At 33.1% G+C, this 23,833-nt stretch overlaps 1 protein-coding gene across 2 annotated transcripts in view; it reads right to left on the reverse strand.

Moving 5' to 3' along the window:
* CDH12 (cadherin 12) overlaps positions 1-23,833 on the reverse strand; it is a 368,770-nt gene that overhangs the window by 106,806 nt on the left and 238,131 nt on the right. Inside the window, exons 3-4 of one of the 2 annotated variants that reach the window (XM_077115123.1) lie at positions 22,792-22,911; positions 10,400-10,567 (exon numbers count right to left, since the gene is read on the reverse strand). In XM_077115123.1, the coding sequence (XP_076971238.1) occupies positions 10,400-10,567; positions 22,792-22,911 (288 nt within the window). The remainder of the gene's footprint in view (positions 1-10,399; positions 10,568-22,791; positions 22,912-23,833) is intronic. The other variant, XM_077115124.1, reaches the window with a different exon arrangement.

Below are 23,833 nucleotides of genomic sequence, written 5' to 3' on the forward strand. Positions count from 1 at the left end.
TCTCTTTATAAAATTTTTTTTAAAGAATTTTACATTGGAAACTCCAGTTAAACCATTCAGAAAAGAGCTGTGAGATATAACCCATCTGTAGCATAATTTTCTCCTGAAAAAGATGGTTTTATCATAAAAAAGTGTACTCTCAATTAGGTATAATTTATAAAACCACTGCCCCTATTATGTAATAAGCATGGTGGAGAGCTTGACAAGCATTCATAGCAACTCAAGTGCATCAATAACTTTCCATTGTTAATCCATTTTATAGAGTGTATTTAATATTCTTTTAAATCCTCCATTAAATATTTAAAGCATTTTTTTAGTTGTCTTTGTCCATGTAACTTTTGATTACATGGGCAAAGTATGATTGATAATTCTGAACATTATTACCCAATAACTTTAAAAGAAAATAACACAAGTACTGCTAGAAGTTTTCTTATAAATTATAAATAAACAAGTACCTTTTAATTATATTATGAGCACCTCATAAACTAAGACCCTGAAAATGTAACTGAAATTCAGTTGGGAATATTTATTGACTCCAATCTGATTTTTCATGGATTTTCTCTTGGAGCAGTATAGGAGGAGTATGGAGAGCATAGAATTTTGCAATGATCTATTTCCACATAATACTTTGGTTTCTTCTAGCTGCTCTGACTTTTTCAATAACATCCCATTAATTGATCTACAAACTTGATTTATGGATGTTTGTCATGCTTTCATATATCAAGCATGTACACAATGGTTTATATTTTCTGCCATGGTCTGTGTACTATTATTTGAATATTCCATATGTCTTTCTTATTTTGTTGTTTTTGTTTAAATGGTTACTCTTGCCAATTTTACTCTTCATTTCTGTTTGGACAGATTCTGCCAGTCAACCTTTCAGGAGCAGCCTAAATTTTTCTCACGTTTTTGCATTTCCATTTTTCACAATTCTATGCATAACTCTTTAAATAATCCATCACGTTTTGCAATGATTTCAATATGCTGGTGCATATTTGCTCTGCCTCCTGGCTATTATTCCAGGTTTCGTAAATGTGAACATTATTTCTTTCAAAACCTTCACAAATCTGCTGTATAATGATTTGAGTGCCCTTCTTATACATTTATATATCACTTTTGTCTTATGTCTATCCCTGTTTTTATTCAAGGTACTATAAAAGCCAATTAACTGAAATCTCTCCAGTATACACTGAACAGCTTGAGGGAAAAGAATAAAAACGTTCAGCCCTTTTATGGAGATAAAAAAACAATGTCTTTTATTGCAATTACATCTCAAAACAACTTGCGGTCAATGAAATGGTATTCGTTGAATGATACATTTTTGCACCAAGTATTTTGTTAATAAAATAAACTGCTTATGTACCTTTTTTTTTTTTACATTTCCTCCATTTTTAGTATTGCATATATTCTGCTTACCTTTCATAAAGAAATACTTGAGAAGTCCAATTTCCTTGCCTATATATTTGCCTAGACCAATAAGATAAACATAAAATAAAAACATGCAAACTATTTGAAATAAAGGATAGATTTAGGATGCTTTACCATCAATGATGAAGTGTCAAAATCCATGGGTTAAAGGTCTTAGGTAGTTATATTTGAGTTTCTCTTCTAATTTTGTTCATTCTCCCTTCAGAATTTTCTTCTTATACCTTTAACTTAAATAGATGTATGTCTTTCTTTAGACTCTGATGAATATTATCCATACTCTAGATCTCATCTGTCACTTCTATGTTGATTTCTAAGAGAAATCCTTCCTTGGCTTCAACTCGCCTTTTCAGAATCCTTATATTTTCTATAGCTCCTGCTCATCTCCAAACAAGTTACGCATATCAAAAGAAAGACCTATCTTCCTACTGAAATTGTCTCTGCATGTGTTCATTACTTACTTGACTTATCCTTGAATCCAGTAAATAATAGAGCCCTTACATTCTGCTACTGAAACATCTCTTGATTCTATCTCTGCTTATTTAATCCGAACAACTGCCTTAAGTCTATTTCCCATCACCTCTCTACTTCATCTTTGACACATTATCTGATCTGTTTTTATAACATATAAATATACTGTGCCTACTATCTACTCAAAAGTATATACCTATGTGTACCTTTGAGGACACATACACACAAACCTAAGTGCATGCTTACCTCTCAACATTGGGTCACTCTGCAATTCACCTACTTCTTCAGTTTCATGTTCACTTATAGGGCAGCATAGGACCCAATATAGGACCCACACTATGGGACCCAGAAGATGTCCCCTAAAATGTTAGCTCACTAGGCTTCCAAGACTTTGCTAAAGCTCTTCTCTCTCCTCGGAATATCCTCCTCTCATCTTCAATCTGCTAAATTCCTATTATATATTCCATTAAATTTCTTCTCAAATGTTACCTTCTTCTTGAATCTTTTCCTAACAATCCTAGATAGATTTTTCTCTCTCCTATTTATGCCAATATTTATTTTTAACATATTTCTGTTTTTGGAATTATGTAGTGTTTTTTATTTTTGTATCTAAATATTTGCCTTAGTCAGTGGATTGTTGGCTATTTGAGAAGAGTGAGTGTATCTCACTTAATTTTAACTTACCAGACTTAATCACAAGTATATACAAGTGCATATTTATACGTATATAAAAATAGTGGGAATCTTTATAAACTAAAGCCTTCTAACAAAAAGAGGATGATGAAATGAACAATCAGAACATATATTCTTAACTCTCAGTATAGTCTTCAAATTGTAGTTATGCAAAGACATCATAAACGTCTTTATTTTGGTAACATTTAGGACAAAATCAGTGGATAGCTGGATAGATAACTTGAGGATTAAAGAAAGTTAAGGCCTACAGCTTGGCCATTACTTTGATAGAAGCATAAGATTTCACATCTGTAAAGTTTTGTTCTTCCACTTGTCCATAAAAGAGAGGTCCGAGGTAAAAATTTGTTAAATCTCAAACAAATAGAGAATTTATTGGTTAGTTTATCATGCAACTGTGTTTTGAAATGAGAGTCAGAGCTTGCTCATTTAAATCAACCCAGTGATTTCAATGCAATTAGTAATTTTCAGATACATTTCCCCATGTGCATAAAAGGCAAGCAATCTAACCTATGATTTTTAATTTTTTTTTCTGGTGATAAGACCAACTAGAAAGGTAAGCATAAGCTACTTCTAGAGTCATTTCTTCAACTCACATTTGAATTCACATTAAATGGGAATGTTGATAAAACAGAGGCAGAGGGTACAAAGGGAAAACACAGGAAAGAGGTATGACAAACTCTATCTGGAGAACTACAGAGTAGATATGGGGATAAAGAGGTAGAAAGAGAGGGGAGAGAAGAAAATGGGAGGAAGAAGAGGAACAACAAAACAAAACACATTTACTGCTAGACACTTCAATTATTTCAGTTCATTTAATTCTCCCAGCAGCTCTATGCATTATCATTAAGATGGATGCAAAATTTACCACCCATACAGGGAACTTTTGAGAGCAAAAGGAAGCACTATTAGTGATTAATTTGGGGGCCACAAATTTAAACTGGAATTGTCTCAGGCAATCCAAAACTATATTGTCACCCTATTTAACATCTTAATTTATTGATAAAACATGAAGCGATAAGAGTTTAGTAACTAAATGATAAAACTAAGTTTCCATTAAGGACCTTGTCCAAACCATAGGTTCTTTCTACTCTATAAATCGCCTAGCAGACATAAGAATACAGTGACTTTAAGACGTTGACTTTCCACTAGACGTTGACTAGTGGAGACGAGCCGATTGAAAGTCCCAAATGCACAGGGACTGCGGGTACCTACCTACTCAATTCTGGTGAAGAACACAGTAATATATATTTTCATGCACATGAACATTTGAAAACTGGGGCTGTAATGTGTTACCAGGTTACATTCTATTGCATTGCACACATTAATGTAAAATTTCTAGCTCCGTCTCTTCCTATTTGGTGAGCTTTAGACAAATTTTTTTTTTCCTGCTTGGTGTCTTCTATTTTATATTTATCTCAATAGAGTCTATTACCAATAATTTAAAAAGTTGATATTGAATGCTGTTTTCATTAGTAATGCTTTTGCATAGCTAATGTTTAATAAATGTCAGCTGTTACTATCAGCATCATCTTCTTTAAAGAGAAGTGGCCAGTATAACACCTAGGAAAATCTTGGAATTGACAAAAGTCTATGTGCTGATTAAAAATAAACAGCAAACAACAACAAAAAAGCAGATTGAGTACTTGTAAACCTGTGCAATTAATAAGAAATATATATGAACTGCAGCCAGAGGTCTAAAGATTTTCATATTAACTGAATCTCCTAAGCTCTGTTGCTGGCATCTGCCTTGCTCTGGTTGACAAGAAAGTGTCACAAGACCATATTTCTACTGTCTTGGTGGGAAGGCTTGGTAGTGAGGAATGGGGCAGCTTACTCATTTAGGTTTTCTTATGTTCTATTTTGCTAGTCTGTTTATGAATACACACGTTTTCTTTTACCCTAAGTAAAGCTTCACGTTTAGATTGTTGATTACACAATGTCAGCACATTCAAGCCACCTGTCCGATATGTTAATTAAAAAAAAATCCAGTGCCACCTATATGAGCTGGAAAGTGCATAGATTTAACTTAAAGTATTCTCTATGTTTATTGAAATAGTCTTTAAATAGTCCAGTAGTCTTCAAATATTTATATTATTTTGTATAACACTGGAAAGATTGGGGAAAATATATTTAACATCACTTCAATTTGAAAATTTAGTTAATATGAATCAGGAAAGTAACTTAAAGCTAGAGTCAGAATTCTTCAAGATCCATAGATGCTGTAGCTCATAAGCTGAGTTCTCAGCATCCAAATGGGGCCACAGAGTAATCTTGCCTCAATTTCTTGTCCTTTGCCACGTGTGGAAAAGGGTCAAATATGGTATCAAAAATTTTCAGTACCACTTTAAAAAGATGCAAAAGTGCATGTTCTCATTTACAAAACTGTTATAATGTGATGTTAATAGTGATAATAATAGTAATGATAGACTATTTACACTTTGTTTATTGCTTTTCATTTGTTTGCATCTGCCTACATACAGTCTAATGAAAGGTATTATCCCTCACCTCTTAAAGAATTTGAGTACAGACCTTTTCAGTGATGATATGTTCTAACTGCATTCAGTTCAGGGTTAGGCACAAAGTATCTGTACCTAACATCCATAGCTCTCTGAAGGACTTCAAGTACGATATATGACTGCATATTTGTGTTTGAGAAATTTTTGTTTTCAAAATACTTAAGTTTACAAAAAAAATAGGTTTAAATATTCAGGAATAGAGTATTTAGGAATAGAGTTTTGCAAGAATTAAACACAATTCTCATGAGATACAAAATAATTAACTCATTATCTCTATTTAATGAATAATGAGAATACCTCCCTGAAGAATCAACACATGCTGTTTCAACAGTAAACCAGTGATTTTTAAATTGCGCTCTGAAAACCACAGACATCAGGATGTCTTGAAACACTTATTTAAAATGTAGATTTTTAGTCCAAAGCTATTGTATCATTTGAAACAGAATATGCTTCACTGCAGCCTAAGATCCCAAGGGTTCTTAAGGCAAATGCAATTTGAAGACCACTGTGAGAACTACTGGACAGTAAAACCCAGATTAACATTTTTATGAGTTATTTTCAGGAAATAGTTATTTCTTAATTATTTCATTGACGCAAACAGAAGTTGGGGGATTAAACTAGAGGTGTATGTTACAATTAGTAAGGAGCTAGTTTTATAATGCATTTTGGTTTATTTTTTAAGAACAGAAATATGATGATTGAATTTCTATCATTCATGCCAACAATGTTTATGAGATCATGTAGTGCCTGAATAGAAGTGCTTTGTGTGATCTTTTCAATCTCTTAGAATTTGCAGCTTCATTTTATGTATTATTTAGACATTTTGACACAAGTGAGAGAGATATCAATATATATATTTAACATTAAAAGTCTATTTATTTCTATTTGCTTTATTAATATTTGGGGGGCATTGACCTACAAGGTTACATAAAATATCTCATAATTTGGAAAAAATATATACATAACATGTAATACACTATTTCTGAAAATTACATTCACTTCATATCCCAGAGATATCCACAACAGAAGCATCTTCCTAAAAGTCATCTAGAAAAGGAGTATCCATTGGAAAATACTTAACTGTTAATAGAAATTGAATTGTGGGCATTAAAATATGTATGAAAATGATGGCAAATCAGCTCCAGTAGTAAATTTGGGAAGCTTAAACAAACATGAATTTATGCCATTAACATATTAAACTATCATTAAATTTTTATTTGTCTGTACTATTAATAACCACCACTTGGTTCCAAATAAGGAAAAGCCTAATTTGCATTTTTAGTCAAACATACATCATTAAGTTAGATGCTATAAACTTTTAAACTTATAGATTGAATGGGCCCACTCACCCTCCGCTCCTCAAGTGTTTAAAAAAAAACCTGAAATAATTGTTCTCACTTAAATATTGATGGACTTTACAGAAGACTCTTGATTTCAGCCATGCTTCCTGACAGTTCCTTCAAAATAATTGCCACCATTTCCCCTTCCAACCCATTCACTTTGGAGAGAGTGATAAAAGCATCAATTTGGCCTTTGATTTGTCCTCAGAGGAAATTGTTTAGGCATATGCTAGGGGGTGTATTCAGTTACCCAGTGTGCAGGTAGCAGCAGGTCTGAAGCCAGAATCTCCAGGTACATTGAGAGGTAACAGATCTATGTAAATCAATCCCCACTAATAACAAAAATTGTTTTAGAAGGAAACAGAGGGAAACCCTCTTCATAATCAGGCACTATCATGGAGTATCTTCCAGAGTATCTTCTCTGGGCTTGAAGGCTATAAAGCATTTCTTCTCTGATGGGGTTTAATGATTCTGGGATTCTAGCTTTAACAGATCTTTATAAAGCTAAAATGAACATGTGTATGTGTATCTTTTTACATGCATCCGGGCACTTGCATGGCATGGTGGTTAATCTCAGTCATTGCTATGACAATCAAATGTCAGGAGCCTGACAGAGTCTGAGGATACAGACAGAGTCTTTTGTCTTGATCAATTATCCTTTAGCTCTTTATTCAGAATGACTTATTCTATGGTATTAACAAGAAGACTGAATCCTAGAAGCTGACCATTCTCCAGGTATGAGCATGCGTCAGGTGGGTGTGGCCCCACCTGGATTTGACTGGGTTTATATTGATTGCAAGGAAAATTGTAACCAGTTACATATTGTAATGGATCTGGCTTTTAAAAAAATAAACTGTGGGTCCTTTTGGGCCAAGCACAGGGGTCAAGTGCAATTCACCTCAAGAGGAAAAATGGTAAAAAGTTCTGATGTTACTGCGTAAGATGAGTTCTTGAGTGGTTGAGTGTTCTTGGACAAGTTAACTTACGTTTTCTTAATGGTATAGCTTTTGCAATTTATTTCTAAAATTGTGGTACTACTGTATGTCTTCATGTGGATAAAATAAGAATATATAAGCAAATCACTTTGTGTAATGCTTGACACAGTAAGTTATTAATTTCATTTCACCATCATCATGACAAATTGGTAGGATGGTCTGACATCTCAGGAACCATTTATTTCGCAGAAGCAATAAAACATCAGACTGCTTACTCATGTATCATGTGCATGCATGCGTCATGTGAATTTTCACATGTAACAAATGTATAGAAGGAAATGGGTGTTCAGTAAGTTTTAAGGTAATATCTTATGCATCTTTAAACAAAGAAATATGTAGCCTGTGAATTTCATCTGAAGAAAAATTTCTTTAGCATCATTGCTTAATGGGCATGGACAAATATGCCTAAGCTGTGGGGAATTCATTTTTTGTTATTTTTCTATGGGGTATATGTTACCTTGACTTTTACATTTAAAAGGCTACTATTTCAGTTTGTAATTTTCTATCATGTTTGAGGTTTAATCGCTCCACATGAGAAGTATTCCTGTAAAAAATGAGCAGTCTTCTAAGGAGATGGCTTTTTTGTTTTTAAATGTTTTCTATCTTTACCTATGAAGGATATAATTCAAGATGACGGTACAATAAAAAGGGCTTGACACAAAGACAAGTACAATTTCATGGAAATTATTTTTTATTCATGCAAAATGTGAAAACACTCTTCACTCTCATGTTTCAAAATATATCCCACATGCAGATACTCTAGTTTGAAATACTTGATGTATTATTTCCTGCCCTCTCATTTTCCTTTCTATAAATGGGCACAATTAAAAGTATGCCATGTGATTTCTTGAGGATGTGCTCTAAAACAATATGGTTTAGGGTAGCAGGTAAACTAAAAGAATGCCTTTTCCTTTTTATTATTACATTCGACTAGAAAGTATTTGAACTAAACAGTAAAAAAAATTGCCATTTAATTTCATCATTTTGGACAACTCATTTAACCTTGATCTCTTTTCTTAACAGCAAACTGTGGGAAAATTTCTATCTCAGAGTGCTGTTATGAAAAATAAGCTAACAAAGATAAAGTTCCTGATGTAACATGTTGATACTCTAATAGTTCTGGTTTCCTTATCAACCACAATCTTTCCTAGCAGTTCTGATATACTTACCCATAATGAAGAAAATGTCCAGATTCAGCCTCAAAGATATCTTGAATAAACCTATTACTGGTTCAGATTCTCTTTCTACTAGCAGGTAAGCAAGCTCTGGACTTGAACTTCTATTTCAATAGGACCTGAGCATACCCTCTTGGTTCCTAAGCCTCTTCCAAATTCTCTACCAATGAAACATTTGCAGTTACTTGAATGCCAACTTATTTGGCCAAGTCCCTGCCTAATCCATTGCAATCCACCCTACATCCAAATTCACAAGAGCTGCGTTTTTCTTCTGGTTAGGGTTTTGTGCCCCTTATCTGGAAAGCCTCAGTAGAGTTCCAACACTACCACCTTTGTTATGAGAAACACTATCTAGATATTATTCCTGCGCCTTCCCATCCTCTAGATTGAGTGTTTTCTATGACTATGAAACCCAAAATGAGGCCTGTGTTCACACTGCTACTTTTTAAATACAAGCAGAGTAATCTCCCAAATTATCCTCTTCAACTAGCATTTAAACTGACCATAGTTAAGTAATAAATATAGGGAGTACTTTCAAAGCTGGGAACATTATCAGTGTAATATGCCAGAGAATCAAATGCATTATTTCCTTTACTTTTTGGTATTTATTTATTTATATTTTCTTTCACTTTCCTTGAATAGCAAAGTAAGGGAAAGTGTTAATCTAAGACTCTCAGTATTATTAATCATAACATTATCTAATACCTATTTGTCACATATATTCCATTTACTAAAGTATAATGATTTCTAATTGACACTCTTATAATACTTGGCTATTGGGCTTTCTCATCACTAATTAAAACATTTCAAAAAAGAAAACATGGGTTGATTATTTTAAAGGAAAAAATGACAGAGGTGTTTCTCAAGAAAAAAATATAATGAAAATACAACTAAAGGAACAAAGTATTTATTTAGTTAAATATATTCTGTGTTAACGTCTTTTAATAGGTGTACTCAGAAATGTTCCTTAAAGAGAAGGAAAATAATTTTGCTTTGGTTTTTAAAACTGATCCTGCAACTTGTACCTAGCAATTTAATCACACCAATAATGGATACGTTCTGCTCCTGGATTCTAAGTCCTAGGAACACTGATATAATCCTTAAAAATGTACCAGAAATCGAGTAAAACGAAATACTGCAAAGCAAAACTAGATGATACACAAGTGAGAAGTACTCCATTTTTAAATGAAACAAGAAGTTACAGAAACAATACAGGTGTGAATCATTCTGTTATCCTAGAAACTGTAACAATTTTCACCTATGACAAAGCTAAAATGAAATAACTAGCCAGAACTAAAGTAACATAAATAGCATTGCTGTGATATCTGATATTGACATTAAAATAGTATAATAGATGTAATCACTAAAAAGCAGGCAAGGGATTCTTATGCTAATTTATGATATACAAAAGAATAGGTGGCATACATATTAGAAATATGAAGACTTAAGTTACATCCGAATATGCACGTGAATATTACTTTTCTGTCAATAAAAATTAGAGTAGGATCCCAACCTATTGTGAATATTTTACTTTAATAGGTATTGATGACATAGACTCCTTGTGTAAATACTGGCTCATGTATATTATTTTCTATGACAATAATATTGTGCATGTTTCTGTTGGAAATTTTCATATTTGAAGACATTTCAATCTTTATCCATTAGCTTCTGCTTCCTAAACATCAAAAGTGTCTAGAAAATTATTAGAGTTCCTATCACATTCAAGGACATTTTAAGGGCTAAAAGTAAAGGTGGACTAATTTATGCTTAAAAGAAAGACATACTTTTGGGGAATCGAGGTGGATTGTCATTGACATCAGTGAGGGTGATGTTGACTATTGTGGTTCCAGCTAATCCTCCCAGTTGTCCGCCCATATCCTTGGCTTGGATGAGTACTTGGTATTGTTCCTTGACTTCCCTGTCCATGTTCGGCAAAGCTGTTCTAATAACACCTTAAGTGAAAAAAAATATATAATAAAGGACAAATATAAAAACCATTGTGTTTTTTTTTTTAAGTAAAATAGTCTGCAACCAGAAACTGATTCCTTCTAAATTCATTTGCATAGACATACTAACAAAATGTATGTGCTTTCTAAAATGTGAAACACCCAAATGAGCTGAATGTTTAGGATGTAATTAAATACACTATTGTAACCGCCATACAATAAAATGCTGTGCAGCAGTGAGGAATAAGGTATGAGCTTTGAAAGATGGTCACAATTCATTAAGTCAAGAAAGACAGACACAATCTCTCCAGCATGAGCCTATCCTTGAGGAAAATAATTTTTGCTTATTTGAAAATATGGATGAAAAACCATATACCAAAAATTTAAGTTGTTACCCTGAGCATGCAGTTTCCAGTGATTGTTGTTTTATTTTTCATTCTTTTCTTTATTTTCTGGGATAAATCTACTAGTTCCTTATTAAAAAAAAAAACATTAGATATTTTTCATGTATTTTATTCTGTCTCTTAGGATATTCCTTAATTATGCTAGCCACAGATTTTTCACATAAATCTCACTAAGCCTTGCCATTGCACATAATTCAACTCTCTTGTTACCAAAATATCCCAGCATTTATGGCAGTGCTACTGAAAATAAGTAGGAATTGACCAACTGATGGATCAACTGATTGACTGACTGATGAATGAATGAATGCATAAACATATAAATTCACAATCATGAATCTTACAATATGTATGTATATATACTTAACACATTCATATTTTCTGCCCTTATGCCCAACTTGTAGAACAAATTTACATTTACATCTATTCGCAATGGAATAACTAAAACTTTTCAGATTTCTTGTAAGTAAAATCATGAAAAAATTTTATGCCAAATTCCAATCTATAGCCAATTGTTTTAAGGAGAGAAGGCTGGGCATTTGTCTTTAGGACCATGAGGCTTTTTAAGTGTCATTTCTTAAATAAAGTAGCATATTTGAATAGCAAAGATAATGTCAACCAACAACACACATATATTGCACAAAATTCACAACCAATAATTCCCATCTATTATATGATTTCCACTATCTGCTTTATAATGCTCCTGTTCTATGTAAATGCCTCGGTTTGACTCATCTGTATGCTTTTTTGCTCTGTTGTTGAACAAGGTCTTCCTTTACTCGATTCTAGTCCATTTTCAATGTGTAAATGCACACACAAAAGTTATCTGCCGAACAAAGCCATCTTTTGTGATCCAATATATAGTAAAATAGATTGTGATTTCTTCACAATCTATTTTACTATATATTGTGTGTGTGAAGAAAGCACGATCTATTTTACTATATAAAGCAACTAGAAAGTGAAGAAAATAGCTATTATCACACTGATTTAAGAGAAGGTATATTTTTTCCAGTGATGCGTTGCAACTGTCAAGATCCCATGCTCAACAAGACACACGCTGCCCGGCTTTCTGGCTCCATCCCCATATGATGGCTGGCATTTCGGCTACTTTCAGGCCTCCTTTGTATATAATATTACCCAACTGAAAGATAGCATGTTAGAATTTAGGAAGGGGGAAGTGTAGCTTATTTGTTCAAAAGAAAAATCTCCACTGATGGCCACTTTGTGCTTCCCTCATATCTGGCGCTGCGTTTTGGAAACACTGCCCCAAAGAAATGAAAAATGAAATGTGTAGAGTTTTTTAAAGTAGAAATCTGGGGGATCAGACAGACAACAATGTTCAATGTAAGAAGGGAATTTATAAATATTGTGGTTAATTGACAAAGACTAGGAAGAAAATCTTATTTTCAAGATGGGTCTCTCCTCAAGGCTACTAATTGTTTATTAACTACTTAACAGTTAGGCAGGGGGAAAAAAAACACACGATTTTAAGGAAGAATGATGTTTTCAAAGTACTGGGCTAACATGTGTTTCCATAGTAAAGTACAGCCAGCAGAAGAAAATGCTACTTTGTCTTCTGTTTCTAGTAATACTTTTAAGTACAGGTGTCCAACCTTATCTATCTCTTGGTATTTTTATCTAAAGAAATAGAGAATGCATTGTGTGAAAGAAGCTGAAGCCTAAATATGCATGTATCTATATCTGTATCTAAATCAGCTTTATCAGTATTTATACCTATCTATATCCATATATTTATCTATATTTTTGGGAGGGGACTCATATTTTTAGGATAGTATAAATACTCTTCAACAATGAACTTGATATAATTCTGAAACAAATTTTTATTGGGAAATGTTGATAAATATAGTCATAAACTTTGTATGACTTGAAAATTTTGTAGCTGGTTAATTTTCTATCATTCATGGTCAAGACAACTCGAGGAGGAATAAGATATTATCCAGTCATATTTTTCGTGTCAATATTAATAGAAATATATTACTGAGAGAGACATAGGTTTAAAATATATCAAAGGGCTATAGTCGATTAGGGAATTTATTCTCCCTCTGCGTTCATCTCCATCCTGTCTACAAGCCCCTCAATCTTTATGGGACTCAACTTATTTTCTAAAGATTGGACAAAATACCCTATTGATAATGTAAGGTTATTTTGAAGTAAAAATATGCAATACTATATACTAAAATGTATAGTATAATTAAAATATTAAATTAAAAAAAAATCGCTTTGTCAACTTCTTGATTTTGATCTTATGGCTCCCAAACTGTGAGTCAATAAAATCTTGTGTAAGCCAAGCCATTTTTTTTGTATTTGTCATAGCAGCTCTGGCAAACTAAAACAACAAATATAATGAGGATATATTTTGCTTATTTCTTGAAATGAGGAATGAATTGCAGGTTGAGACAAGAATAAGAGATTCAGTCACCACTTGTACACTTGAGTGTTTCATTCACCCAACATTTTTTTCCCTGTAAACTCTATATTACACACTGTTATTAGGTTTTAGGGGTGAGTAGTGAACACTCTCCCATTTGCCATAAAGATATATTTTCTATACTTTTCTAGACTGCTCTCAGATTTACTGCTTCTGCTTATCTTAGGCCACTTGGCAGGAGATTGGAAGGAAAACAAGAATTAGGGATTCCTTTTGTAACACTCATCTCAAATTCCCAATTAAAGTGTCATTTATTTCCAGCTGGGATGATAACAGTCTCTGCACATATTTCTCTCGTGGAATGGAATGTGCATTTTAATGATGGGTGTGCATGTTCAGGGAATAGACCACAAGACAAATAAGCTAGTTGCAGATGATAATCAATGAATGAAAATGAATCTGAATGACTTTGAAGGTGGTGGTCAGAAGTCCTTTCTAGGGGAAGTCTTACTGAAATTCCAGAGAAGTGAAAGAGGCCACCCTGGGATAACTGAGGAAAGAGGATTGAAGGGAAAGCAGGAAAGCACATAACTTTCAGCATGCAAGAAGAGCAGACAGAGGCCAAAGGCATAGCACAGAAGGAAGGAACAGCAAAGGAGGCTTCTACTGGGATCTAATTGATGGCAGTCAGGTATTCAACTACATATTGGAACTTTCTGCACTATTTCACGCTCATTTCATTGGTCCTCCTGGATCTTAATGTAGTTAAAAAAGTTAATCACTATTATCTGAAACCACATATATATATATATGTATATTTATGTACAGATTATATCTATCTCTACATATCTATATTTATACAGATAATATAGATAAATATACATTATACACACATATATATTCACAGATCTCTCTCCCTTCTCTCTTTATATATATATATAAAGCCATGAATATATATATTATATATATATATAATTATATATTATGTATATAACCATGTGTATATTATGTATATAACCATGATAACCATGAACTGTTTTGGCTTTTTAAATTTTCATAAATTCAACTACTGTATGAATCATGAGGATTGACTTACCTAAGCCCTAGGTGATAGTGGTAATGTCAGAATCGATAGCCTGACCCGTTGTCTATGGCCTGCCCATCATAATATTTCTTATGAATAAATATATTGAAAGATGTCTCAATTAGAAAAAAGGCCAAGTTTTTGAAGGATCATTTGTATAATACAATTCACAGAGTTATTACGTAGAATAAGAATTGAGAAACATCAAGAAGAAATCGTTTAGCCCCAATCATCCACATACCATCAGGGCTTTTAAGAGGTTGCTATTTGAAATTCAAACCTGGGAACACTTAGGATCCAGTTATCCCATCTACTCCAATGTAACTGAGCTCCCTATACTATTCCAAACTTCTCACTCTCACTCATTCTCTTTCTCTATTGAATGCTGTTTAGCTGATGGACCCACTCATTTTTTGAGATTCTTCTATCATCTTTTTTGTATAAAGCCATTTATAATAACTATAGCATAAGAAAAAAACTATACCCTAATTATAATTCAATCACAGCACGTAGAACATTTTATTACACTGTTATGCTTTCTTGCCAGTCTACCATCTTCCACTAGACTAGAAGGTAAAGGAGGTCAGAGAGAAGACACTTTCTGTTTTGTTTTATTTTGATTTATTCGAGTATAAATGCTTGACCTAGAATAGCAGTTCTCTGTTTTCCTTTTATCAATTTCTTGATGCAACCCGATGATATTTTGTTCCTATATGTGCCTTAACTCAGTTTTGTAATTTACATGGCATTAATTATTTTGAGATAGCTTTGCTTTTATTTCATTACCTGGGAATTGTAATAAGAAAGTAGTGAAATTCATTTTCTTTCATTTTTTTGTAATGAGGGGACAGATGCTTTCTCCCCATAACCCTATGAATACATTTAATAATTCATTTACATTTTCATCTTTCTCCCATAATCTTTGCATGATAGTTTATTCCTTCACTAGACCCCTTTCTCCATCTATTCTCAACCCATCTTCCTCTTAATTTAGAATACGTGGAGAGGCAAAGTGCAGGCCTCATTTATCCCTTTCTAATGATGTCCTGGAAGAAGAAAACATTTTTTGTGGGTTGTCACTGGAATAAAGGTGAATAATTTGCTTCTGCACAAATTCTAGAAATTCGTACCAGCACAATATATCCTTCGGGCTTGGGAGTAGAAAAGTGGGTGGATGGTTCCATTCTTTACTGGCTGAGAACTGTGTTCCAAAGGAGCCCTGAGCACCAGTCTGTTCTCAGCAGCATGGCTGTAGGGGTGAGACCAGAGCATAAGCCTGGCTCCTGTCTTCTGAGGCCCTCAAAGGCTGTCCGCAATCCTCAGAGGAAAGTCCTCACACAATCTTTACCTTCCTACTTTTTCCTCTCATCTCCTATGACAGTTTTCTTCATATACTATGACTGTGAATGCTCTTTTTCCCTCTCAGAAATGTCCCTTCTGAGACACATTTCTGAATATCTCTTCTACCTCTTTCAAATCTTTTTTTAAAGTCATCTTGTTATGACTTTGCTGACCATTCCATCTATAACTTCACACAGTAATAGCAGTCTATTGCTTCTGTAAAACATACCTAAATGTCCCTTCTGAGACACATTTCTGAATATCTCTTCTACCTCTTTCAAATCTTTTTTAAAGTCGTCTTATTATGACTTTGCTGACCATTCCATCTATAACTCCATGCAGTAATAGTAGTCTATTGCTTCTGTAAAAACATACCATAAACTTAGTGGCCTAAAACAATGCAAGTGTTAGCTTAAAGTTCTGGCAGTCAAGAGCCTTTTATTGACTGAAAATCAAAGTGTCAGCAGGGCTGCATTCCTCTTTGTAGACTACAAGGGACAGTTGACAGCTCTGATTTTCCAATTTCTGGGCTTCCTGGCTTCCCCTTCCTCCACTTTCTAGGCAGCAGCATGTATCTCCACAATGCTCGCTGACTCTGACATTGACTCTCTTGTGCCCCTTTTTGATTATTAAGGGATCACATGGGGGCCCACATATGTAGTTCAGAGTAATCTTCCTATTTAATCTTCCTCAGCTGATTGAGGAATTTAATTCCACCTTTAACTTTAATACTCCTTTACCATGAAACATGACATTCACTTTAATGAAAATTCCCTTTTTTAAAATCCCATTAACTGTCTAGGGATTAAGGCATGGGTATCTGTGAAGGACCACTACACTGCCTATTGCATTGTCCCTCCCTCAAATTTCATATCCCTTTCTCTCTTTTAATATTTTTCCCCTTACTTCCTATTGATATTTAAAAATTTATATATTCCCTTATTTATTCTGTTTGCTTTTTGTTTCCTCAAATAAAAAGTATGCTCTTGAATGTAGGGGATTTTGTCTTTATTTGTGTTTCCTGCAGAATCGCTGGTACTAGAAGAACACCAGACATTTAGTAGACACAAATAAATATTAGTAAGAGTAATCAATTAACATGCAATATTAACTATGGTAAGCATATAGCAAATGGGCACATATCTTTTGAAAGAGATTACTATTTAATCTTAGTCATTATTGACCAAAATACTCATGATGTCATTTGGAATAAAATGGAGCTTTGGTATAGAACTATGTGTATTATAGTTGGTAATCACTCATGAAAAAAGAATGATTAAGGTTAATTTTGTAACAGAGAAAGTTCATTCTTAGTGGATCGTAAGCTCTAGCATTGGTCAGGGTCATGGTTACTCTTTTTAATAAGTATCTAAACAAAGCATTAGAAAATTAATTTTTTGAAGTTCAAGTCCTTTAGGCATAGCTGATAGATGGTAGGATCAGTAAAAAGCATAAAAGTGATAGTGAAAGACTGGGAAACTGAACTTCAGCCATGACAATATAAAGGTTCTGCTTTCAATACCACAATTTTATTAAAAATTTATGAGCCCTACTTTTTGTAGCAGTTTATATGAAAAGGAAATGATTTTTATTTAATTATAGTCCTAAATTAGCTTTAATGTTGAAATTGATTTTTTAAAGAGTTGAAGCATTCTTAAACAAGATTAATAAAATATTGTGTCCACTACTCTACAAATAAAGTTTTTGAATTTGCTTTCTTATTTGTTGCCAAAAATATATTTTGAGGTCAAGATTTATCAGCTTATTCTTTTCAGTACAAAACAGAATTTAGAGACCATAAACTTCAACTTCCAACTTACAGCAACCCTTAATTGTTCTTTGGGATTGTAGTAGTGATATGTATCACAGAATCTAAACCTATAAAATTTTAGTATAACCTTCTGAGAAATTAATGGCCTCTCTCCAACAATCAGAGATCTACTTGATTCAGCTTAATATTTCAGTATGTCCTTTGTAGTAAATAAATGTGCATAAAATTAATTAAATACAGTGCCATTAGTTCAGCATTCTTTATCTGCTTTAACATTTCCAGTGTTGTGAAGCCCACCATCTCACAAGGTGCCCCTTTTATTTACTGACGAGTCTTAACTTTTTAATTTTTTTTTTTTTATGAATCCAAAATTCTCCCTTCCAGTAACTCATGTCCGCACTGTTTGTCTTTTTTCCTTTGGAGCAGCACAGAATACAGATAGTTCTCTTCTACATGACAGCTCTACAAGTTTCTAAAGGCAAGTATTAAATCCCCCTAGAGTATTTTCTTTACAAGGCCAGACAAACATTCTTAGTTCTTTCTGCTGATGTGTGTATCCCATGATTTCTAAAATAAAGCAAGCAGAATTCACAAGGAGTTCTCTTGAAGTGTGGCAATACAGAATACAAAGGAAATCCCAGTCTGCCTTGCTTTACTAGTCATGAATTTTCTACCCTTATGCAAAATAGTCACAAAAATAACTAAAAATGTGTGCAGTTTTATCTTAATAAAGGCTCTATGTTCTTTACACATTTCCCTTCTTGTATTAATTAGCATCTATTGACTCCCTTGTTCTCATTATAAGCATAGTCAGTGTTCATCTTAGTGCTACCTGGCAATTCATTCATTCTTGCAAAAAAATATCAAAGAAGTCCCTACTCTGTGTAAGCAAACATTCTTTTGCTTTGCCCTTGAGCTACTATACTCCATCTCTCTTTCACTAGCAACAACTTAGGTATCTGAATTCTCAAGGTTTTATTCTGAATTACTATTAGGAGCATTTTCAAGCAATAAAACATTATATGAACTGCATAGTATTATCATGTATTAGCTCAAAATATAAAAATTTGACCCAGGTTATAATTTTAATATGGAGCTTTAGAATACCCATAAACTTTTCAAGATCAAAAAGTATAAATATTAGTCAGAATATGGGAGTGTGTTTCATTGGGGTATCTTCTTCAAAAATAGCCTTCATATCTTGGGCCCCAAAATCAAAAATCTTCAGAAAGTATCAGGTCATTTCCACAACCCTTATCAGATTTTCATAAACACATTCTAGGGCTTGAACTCAGGGCATGAAATATAAGATCACTGAAGAAAAAAGAAGAAAAAAGGAACCCAGGCAACTTCATTGTCATACAACTGTTTTCATATGAATTCTATAAATACATGTATCAATACATAAAACAACACATAAAGACCATATTTCTTTAAATAAGCACAAATTAAAAGCTAGTAAGATAAAATAATGCAATGCTTTCTCAAAGTGGGGTGCAGATCATTAGAAAATTATAACATAATCTTAACATGTGATGCACAATATTGCTACATGTTGTTGCCAGACTAGTTATTTGAAATTGTTTAGGCAAAGTAAAAAACATCTTAAAATAATTTTAAGTAGAAATTAAAATACAGGGATCAATCATTCTATGTAACTTTTTTTCATAAATGAAATAAATTTATGGAGATGTTTAGTGTCCTGATTTCATGTAATAAAGTGCTGAATTACCTAGTGACTAATGTTTATGTTTTGGAGTGTTTTAAATATCATTTAATAATCATGGTATTAGTGCTTGTATATAAATGGTTGTATTCAAATGTTTCAGGGAGAATAATTTCACAGTTAAGCCAAATAATTGCTGAACTAGCCAATTTTAAAGTGAATATCATGGACTTATTTAATTAAATGTATCAATTTATATTGTTTAGAAATAAGCTTGCCATATCCTTTATTAGGACTTTTTGTCAAACAGCAATATGAATAAAGAATTTAAAAACGTTATCTTTTCAAAATAAAAACAAATGGATATTTGTATATCTTCATAAATATGTAGACAACCGAATTATCAATGAAATTTTCTCTTTAAGAATTGTTTTAAACTGTATTTTACACCCAGATGAGGAAAAAATATAGAGAACATTGCATTTTCATGCATTTTATTTAAGAACAGCAAAAGGAATCATAAAAAGAAGCTATATGTTTAGAACAAATGGAGACTATTTCTGAGAAATTGCAATTATCCTTGATTCTTGATTTACTCTTCTCTAACACAGAGTGATAAATTAACAAAATGTCTTCCTCTAATGGTTTCTGTGCATGAAGAAACAGTTATCATTCTATAAATGAAGTGCCTCATCATCCACTTTTTCCTGTCTAGTGGTCTGAGGCACAGTTAATATCAAGACTTCTGTCTCCAGTGAAAATCAATGCTTCGAAAAATCTATGACATAGTTTATGCAGGAATTATTTCACCTTTAGTTCTAAATAATAAGCATCATTTGCAAAATGGAAATACAAAATCAAGGAGTTATAACATGTATATTCACATCTGTTGTAAAAGAACACTTTAATTTCTAAAGGTATTAAAATTCAGCTATAATTGATATTGTCCAGATGGAAGCAAGGGAAGAGTGTGTATTTTGATTCATGTAGCTGTCATTTGTCCTGTTATTAGTTTGACTTTGATAACTATGTTCTTACACCCTGCTTTATGCAGAAATGTGTCTTTAAAGGGTATGATTTTTACTGTTTTTAGTTAGATACTGGTTCCATCAAGAGGCATTTGACCAATATTAAATACTCATTTTCCCCATGTGACTTTTATTCTGAGTATATAAAGTCATCTACTCTTTAGAGTTGCTCACTGCAACCTACTAAGTATAATCTATTATTGAGCTCTTTCTTCTTCAATTTCCATACCCTCCCCCCTTTCTTCCATTCCTTCCATCCCTAAGGAATGTTCCTCAGAGGCAGAAGTGATCTAAGAGTCACATGTTATCCATACTTCAGAGTTTGAAGATTCAGATTATTTTTTATGGTACATTTAGAAAACAGACATTTTATAAGAGAAAAAATAATAACCCATAATTCCTCCATCTTATAATGGATATATTAATTTAGTTAATTTATTTTCATTATTTTCTAGACATTCTGCCTATCACCTAAACTTTCCTAATTCCTTTGGAACTTTTGCCATCATAATCCTCAGTGAGCAATTTCAATGAATCACACTCAAATACATATGATTTTCCCAAGTGAAACAACAATAAAATTTCCTTAACACTGACATTACCAAACATCTCATCTTCAGTGATACATTTATTTTAAAAATAGTTTAATTTTTCCAACATACTCTCAGGCATAACATTTTGAAGTCTGATTTGTGACTCCCAAACTTCTATGAAAATTACAGGACCTTCTTTGTTCCAAACTCTTCTGGAACATCTTCAGTGATGATGCACTTATCAAATGATAAACTCTACTCTTAAACTCTACTCTTTATAGTTTCACATGATAGAACAATTCCCTTTCATTCTCCTTTAACATTTTGGTAACTTTTATCCCACATACTGGCCTGATGGGGAGGGAAAGAACTGGGGACAGAATGGTAGGTTCAACTGACAGAAGGATTTGCAGGTTCTCCATTTCCACTTTAACTGAAAGCCATCAGTAGGTTTATGCTTCTAGCCAGCATTGTTAAGTGGTTAATAATTAATAAACTTTAATAAATTTCTCTTACATCTAATCACTGAACTTGCTGATAGCAATACTTCTGAGAAAGTATAAATTTTGAAATGCCTAGCCTGTTTGCATGTATGGTGTCTCAAATGTATATCTTCCAAATCAATGAAGGTCTTTAGAAATCAATTTCCATTTTTATGAAAAATGTAATTTCGTAGATCAATATATTAACAATTTCTTCCATTATATTAAGATAACAAAATAGATGTCATAAAGTTCTATTTGTAATATAATATAAAGTACTATATAAGAATTGATAGGATAAAATACACATCATTGTTGAATTTCTACTTTTTCTGTGGCATAGAACTCCAATTTGATCATTACTCAAGAAAAGTGCTAAATATTGGTGATAGTTAATATCATGTGTCAACTCGGCAAGATTATGGTGTCCAGGTTTAAATCAAGCAAATACTGACCTGGTTGTTACTGTGAGGAAATTTTTGTAAATGGACATCAATCTATAGTCAATTGATTGCATCTACAGCTGATTGCATCTACAATCAGCAAAGGAGATTTCCATGAACAATGAAGAGGATGTCCTCATCCAAGCAGTTGGAGGTCTTACAATAAGAACTGAGGATTTCAGAAGTCAGAAGAAATTTCTGCCTTTTCTTCAGCCAGCCAACTTCTCTTCAAGAATACAACTTCACCTTCATCATATTTCCAGTTTATGGCCTACTCTACCTACTAAATTCAGACTTTTTTACTCCCACAATTGTGTGAGCCAATTTCTGTAATAAATCTCTTCATGTGTGTGTATGTCCTATTGGTTCTATTTTCTTTGGAGAACCCCTAATACAATTTACTTAAATTCTCCATGATTCAAAAACAGAGCCTCTTAAAAATGAGAGACTATGCATTAAAAAAAAAAAACAACACAAAATCTTCCATATGTATATCCCCCTGACCATCCTATGCCTATCACACTATATTTGACTTTGATTGCTGTAATTATTATTATTATTTATCTAGAAGTAGGACTGATTTTAAAATACATAGCCCAGAACAATCATTGATTACAGTGTCTCAAACACCTCCTTTCTGCCCCATCAGCACAAATTATATGAAATAATCCAATTATCTATAATCCATGATAGAGATAGCAATACAAGCTCCATGATCTAACCACATGGTGATAAAGCCAAGAACTGGTTAAGTCCAAGATAACTGTACTTAACCAAGAAGGCTGGAAGTAAAAAGCTATTTTTGCCAAAGGAATCACAAAATAAATATGCTTACACTTTTAAAGAAAAATATACAGAAACTCTTGGACAAAAAATTTGAATATATGCAAAAAACCTTATATTTACACCAAGCTCAATCAAAAGTATAAAGTTCTGCAGCAGCAAGAAAAGATCTTATCTTCCCTTGCTTAATGTATGGCATGTTCAATTTTTATTGCTGCATTATAATGGACAACTTCTCATGCCAAGATTTAATTAAAGTTTAAATACTTGAAGTTTTGATGATAATGTTGTCTGTAATAAAAAATTTACCTGTCTTAGGGTCAATGGAGAAATAAGGCTGTCCCTGAAGAATGCTGTAAACAACCCTGGCACTGTTTCCATAGGTTGGGTCATCTGCATCAGTAGCCTTGACCTGGAGCACATATGCACCTGGAAAATATGAGAATATCACTCTTGCGTTTTTGTTTGTTTTCATAGAGCTCAAGTTAACGGTTTTAATATGCTTGACTCATTTTCTTTATAATTTGGTGTTTGACACTGATATCACAAGGATTAGCATTGAAAATTATTTAACCTTTATAACAAAAATGTACTGACAACATATTTTTCAGTACATGCAACATATATTTTAAATACCTGTTTTAAAAGGACCTGTGTCTATTACCAGTAGTTAGATCATTGACATTGGAAGTCATCACACATGTTTTATTGATTTGTACACCAAGGAAAATGTGGACACTGCTTACATTGCTCTTGGTTTATAATAGGTGCTTTAACTTTATGATTAAGATGTCAATACAGAAGCTAAAAGTCTTATAGGTACTGAATTATAGAGGGTGTTAATTTGCAATTGCAATTTAAAACTCAACACATACTGTAGGCATTAGGAAGATTTTAATTAGGGAAAGGGTATTTGAGTAATTGAAGAACCACTGAAAATTGCAAACAGTTATGAGGAGCACCACTATGTCCCAAGACTGAATTAACTAGGGATCTGTCAGCATATGTGCTGGTCTGAAACTGTATCCCAGAAGAGTCATGCTATTTTCCAAATCCAACCTTGTGGAAACAGACCTATTGTTTAAGGTGAGTTCTTTTAAATTAAGTTACTTCATGTAGATGTGATTCACCCAGTTGTGGGCGGGACCACTTGATTATGTGACTTCCATAATCTATTCAAACTAGGTCTTAATCTGTTTACTGGAGTCCTTTAAGAGGGACCACAGAACCAGTCAGACATTTCAGACAAAACCAGAATTGGAAATGGAATTATCCAGAAAGGATTTATGGAATTTCCTATTGTCTCATGTGTGTAATCTGTGAATATTGCAAGGAAAACAGACGAGTTTCG

The sequence above is a fragment of the Tamandua tetradactyla genome, chromosome 9 (genome assembly GCF_023851605.1).
Source record: "Tamandua tetradactyla isolate mTamTet1 chromosome 9, mTamTet1.pri, whole genome shotgun sequence".
NCBI lineage: Eukaryota > Metazoa > Chordata > Mammalia > Pilosa > Myrmecophagidae > Tamandua > Tamandua tetradactyla.